This window comes from Phaethon lepturus, unplaced genomic scaffold (genome assembly GCF_000687285.1).
Source record: "Phaethon lepturus isolate BGI_N335 unplaced genomic scaffold, ASM68728v1 scaffold18495, whole genome shotgun sequence".
Classification (NCBI taxonomy): Eukaryota; Metazoa; Chordata; class Aves; order Phaethontiformes; family Phaethontidae; genus Phaethon; species Phaethon lepturus.
In genome coordinates, this window is record NW_010538589.1 from 31,110 (window position 1) to 35,749 (window position 4,640).

The 4,640-nt window shown below is 47.9% G+C and overlaps 1 protein-coding gene across 1 annotated transcript in view; it reads left to right on the top strand.

Annotated features, from left to right (window-relative positions):
* BOK (BCL2-related ovarian killer) overlaps positions 1 to 3,362 on the top strand; it is a 17,846-nt gene extending 14,484 nt beyond the window's left edge. Inside the window, exon 4 of the mRNA XM_010286879.1 lies at positions 3,050 to 3,362. Within this exon, the coding sequence (XP_010285181.1) occupies positions 3,050 to 3,175 (126 nt within the window). The 3' untranslated portion in view covers positions 3,176 to 3,362. The remainder of the gene's footprint in view (positions 1 to 3,049) is intronic.
* Positions 3,363 to 4,640: the final 1,278 nt, after the last annotated feature.

Below are 4,640 nucleotides of genomic sequence, written 5' to 3' on the forward strand. Positions count from 1 at the left end.
TTGCCCTTGGGATCTGGCCCTAAGAAAGGGAAGCCAACCTCACTGCCCCCAATCAAACAAAATGGCTGGGCTGTGCTGCTTACAGCCTGTCTCTAGTACCCGTATCAGCAACTTTGGGCTGCAACAAGGATATATTTTCCCTCTGGAAGTGAGCGGTTCCTTCAGTCTGGGGAACGGCTGCTTATCCTCTTGCCATCTTGTGCTGTGCTTCCCTGAATGTTGTTCTTCTTGGTCGAGGCACTGCAGCGTGGAATTTCCCAGCCTTGTTCGCAAATGGGCCAGACGAAACAGCTCTGTAGTGAGGACCCTTTCATCTGCTGCCTGACCAAGCTGGTTGTTAGTTTGTCTTGGCACAAAGTCCTTGTTTCTCCTGTGCACATGGCCCCTGCCTCTTACGCATCGGCTCAGGTTGAGGCTGCCAAGAGGAACCACCGTGCTCCGAGCTGTTTCAGAAGAGCCCCTGTGGAGACCTTGGAAAGGCACTTGAAAGTCTCCACTCGGCAGTAGGTTTCCATACTGCTTCCACAGGGTGGAGAAAGCCCCTTACCCCCCACAGCCCAACCCAAAACAAACCTCTTAGGAGAAACAAGAAATGTTTAACCCTTTGAGGCAACGTCTCTCCTTTGGGAGGGTCTGCAGCCTTCGTAGTGACTTTGCAGTAGAATAGAAAGTTGGGGTTTTTTTGGCAGCTGTTACGTACATTTGCTACAAAGAAGAGCATGCGACTTGAACTTGTTTGAGTAATTAACAGGCAACAATCAAACTGCCATTGCAACAGTTTATCAGTGCCTCGCAAGACTCAAAGACCTGTTTTATTAAGTAGCTTTGAAATTCTCAGTTCCATTGCCTTATCAGGTATGCTTTATTTGGATAACAATTGCTAAGGCAGTTGTTAAACAGCTGAGCCATTTTGTTTATCTAAGCAAGCACCATACAAATTTGTAAGTGCTTCTGACTGCAGCTCCTCTTGATTAGCCGCAGTGAGGTCATTACCTTTGGTAGGGCATAGCACAGCTTTAAGGAGTTCACGCTGTCTCATCTGGAGGTTAACCCTCTGCAGCTATAATCAACCCGATGTGCAAGTGTGGTCCTTGTACTGGTTCACATGAGGCACTAAAGCCCTTCAGAGCTTAGGTTTTTTATTGATCGGCTACCCTAACATCTGCGTACGTGTTCAGATGGGTACCTGCATGTCAAGACTTCTCTTGACCAAAAGGACAGCTTGACACAACTGTGTTTTAAATATGGCACTGTGCTGATTCCTAAAATTGGACAGGCTGAATCAGTTCAGACTCTTTTAAAATGCAAATAGGGTGAATTTGCTAAGGCGTCACTGAAAGCATCTAGGCAGACCCATTTTACTTTCCTCCACAATACAGGTAGAGTACCTATAACCACCAGCACTACATTGCAGCATCTTCTGTTATGTGCTCTCTTGGCTGCTTGTTATGTTTGCCTGTGCTTTTGTAGCTATAGGCAGCAGCATTTCCGCACCTTGCTGTTCAGCCTCAGGGGCATCCCATGTGCTGATTCAGCTTCCTCCTGTCATCCTGTTTCTTCCCATCCTTGCATGCCTGTATTCATTCCTCCTGCAATCTCTACTTGTCAGTTATCCGTGGGCTCAGTGTCTCCTAACGCTCCCTGGAGAGCAGCGAAGCGGGGTGATTCAGTGCACCAGCCTTTCAGACTTCCTTGTGAGGGAGGAGCTGCTGGAACTGCGTGGGAGGCTATTGAGGCTACTGTCAACAGACCTTTGGTCTGCAGATGACGGTGGAGTCGGTTAGTGCAGCTGTACTCACTAACCGGACACGGGGATTTGTCCCTTTAGTCCCCCATTTGTTTTCTTCTAATTATTACCCAGGTCAGTCAGGCAAGGCTGACCCATGTCTTGAACACAGGTGGAAATACTGGAAAAGATTATTGGAGTATTCAGCAGCTCTCGTGTCCTGTTTTACGGGAGGAACATCTCAGGGTTGAGAGTCTGAGTTGCCTGTGCTTGGTCAATGGGAGACTTGTGTCAGAAGGAAAATTTGGAAGACTGCTGAGCCAAGCTTGTTAAAAAAAAAAAAAGAGCTTTTGGGGTTAGTGAATATTTGCCTTTGTTGTGATTGGATTCTTTTTCACATTTGCCACCCAAAAGCCATTTCTGAAAACCACGTCAAGTTGACATGCTAACGGTGCACCCTCTGTTACAGAATTACAGTCCGTATCTCCTTGTGCTGGGCTGAAGTTTAACCACAAACTCTATTATACTGCTGGCAGAACTTTTAAGTTGTTTGCCCACCAAAAGATGCAATTTTCTATCTATCTACCTCTGTCCTTTCACTTTACACTCCAGATATTTTCCACTTTCTCGTCCCAATGCCAGCAGAGATCCTGTCTTCATGAATTTGTTTGATTGTTGTTGTTTTTTATTCATTCTGGGCCAGCTTCTATTCTTGTTAATACTTGAAACCAGCTGCCCAAGTGATCTTTAAATCTGGCCCACGCGTCTGGGAGGCATCTCTGCCAGCATACATATTTCCACAAACAAAGCTTGCATTGCTTTAGATTTAAATTGGGGGTTGGCTTGCTTGAATGAGTTCCAAATAAAATATTAAGGCAAGAGAAAAAGTGCAAGCAACTTGAGCTGATATTAAACAGGACAACCTCTGGGAAGCATCTTGCTTTACAGAAAAGGATGAGAATGCTGATATTGCTAAGGCTTCCTAGCTCTTCTGAAAAGGAGAAGAAAGTTTCTTTTATTTAGCTATTCAAAATGGAAAATGCTTGACAATGTTCCTATGGCATTTCTTTCCCTGAGGGTGACTGAAAAGGGGGTTACTTCACCTTGTTGATGCAGAATGAAGAGAATGCATTTCGCAGAGCTCTTGAGCCTGATTTAATAACTTGCAGTGCGTGGAAGCGTCAGAGCAAGCATTTGCGGCTGCTGACGCTGTGGCAGAGTGGTGGTGCGGGGCTGCGGGTTGTGGGGCCGGGAGAGCCCGCAGCGGTGGCTGACGTGGTTCTGGGCATCTCTCTCTGATGATCTCTGTTCCCTCCTCATTAGGCAGACATCACAAAATGCGTGGTGAATACTGACCCCAGCCTTCGCTCCCACTGGCTCGTGGCCGCCGTTTGCAGCTTTGGCCACTTCCTCAAGGCTATCTTCTTCGTCCTGCTGCCCGAGAGATGAGCCCGAGTCGCCAAGTGCAGCCCCCCTGCCCCATCTCCTCCCCGGCTCCAGAAGCAGTGGTAATGGCAATCTCTGAAGAGGAGGAAGAGAAGAACCGTGACAGACATAAGGCTTCTTCTCCTCTCCCTTCAGCTGGGAGCAGACGATCAACCACAGTCTCCTTTTTGCAGCCGCAGGAGCCCCTCTCACCTTTAACGCTCTCAAGAGTCTCGTTTCCCTGGGTGACGTGTGTGTGGCCTGGACGTTGCTGTGTGCAGCGCGGACTGTCAGGCACCCATTCCTTACGGCTCTGTTGCATGCTTATCCTGGTGCCAGGCAGAGGGGAGGAGGAAGAGGATGTTATCTGAAGCGGGGTAGAAAACAGGAGAGGGGGAGAGTCCCTCCTTCGCTTCACGTGAGTCCCCTTTCGGTCCTCAGACTCGCCTTGCGTTGGTGGTTCTTGTTGTATTTGTGCTTCAACTCCATCTCCTCCTTTATACCTAACTCTGACTTGCTGGCCTCTGCCCACAGCACAGTGGAGGGGATAATGCAGCTGTGGGCTTTTAGTGTGATGAAAACAAACATACTGCCGTCAGATAGTCTCGGTGTACCCTGGAAATCAGACTGGCTGTGTGAGGGGCAGGACTGGAGGGCAGTCGCATGTGATGCAGTTTGCAAGCGTGTTTCGTTGACCCCTCTCCCTGCGCTCACGGGCTGTTTCAGACAGGAGAGCGAGGGGCAATGCCTTCAAGCGACAACTCGGGACGGAATTTTGTAATGAAGACAAATGTCTTCTCCGCTGAGATTTCGTCAGAGCTAAGCATGTAAGTAGGAAAGGCTGGGGGGCATGGGCAGGAATTAGGGAAACAGTAAGTCAACTGTCTGATGTTGTGAAGGGGGAAGCTGTGTCAAAAGTAGCTGATTTATGTTGCTCCTTTAATGTCTTTGGAAGTACTACTTGCAGTCTTCTTTGTGGCAAACAATAAAAGAAAATAGGTGATGTTTCACTATTGCAAAGGGTATTGTATTTGTTTCCAGAGTTAAAAATTCCAAAAAAGGCCAGAGCAGTGCAGAGACAAACACTCAGGCCGTGCTAAAAATACTTCAACTTTTCCCCTGGTAGAACATGTTAACGTGTTAAAACTACAACTCGCCTGGTTCACGCTGGGAATTTAACCCACGTTGTTACCATGTCAGGAACGTGCTGTTTTCATCGACAGAAGCGGAGCCTCGCTGCCGTCGGTCAGGGAAGGCCATCGAGCCTCTTGCCTGCCAACGCCTCGCCTCCCAAGAGCATGGTGTCACAGTTCTGGATTAAGAACATGTGGCATCATAGGCGTTTTTGTTGTTTGTTGTGTTTTTTCCCCTCATTTCCTTCCCACACCTATATTTGGAGGGGCTTTACCATTTCCATCCAGAAGTTACAAATGGGTTTGAGAATAAAGCAAAGCCTTTACTTTTCGCTTACATCTGTGCAACAGGTTTC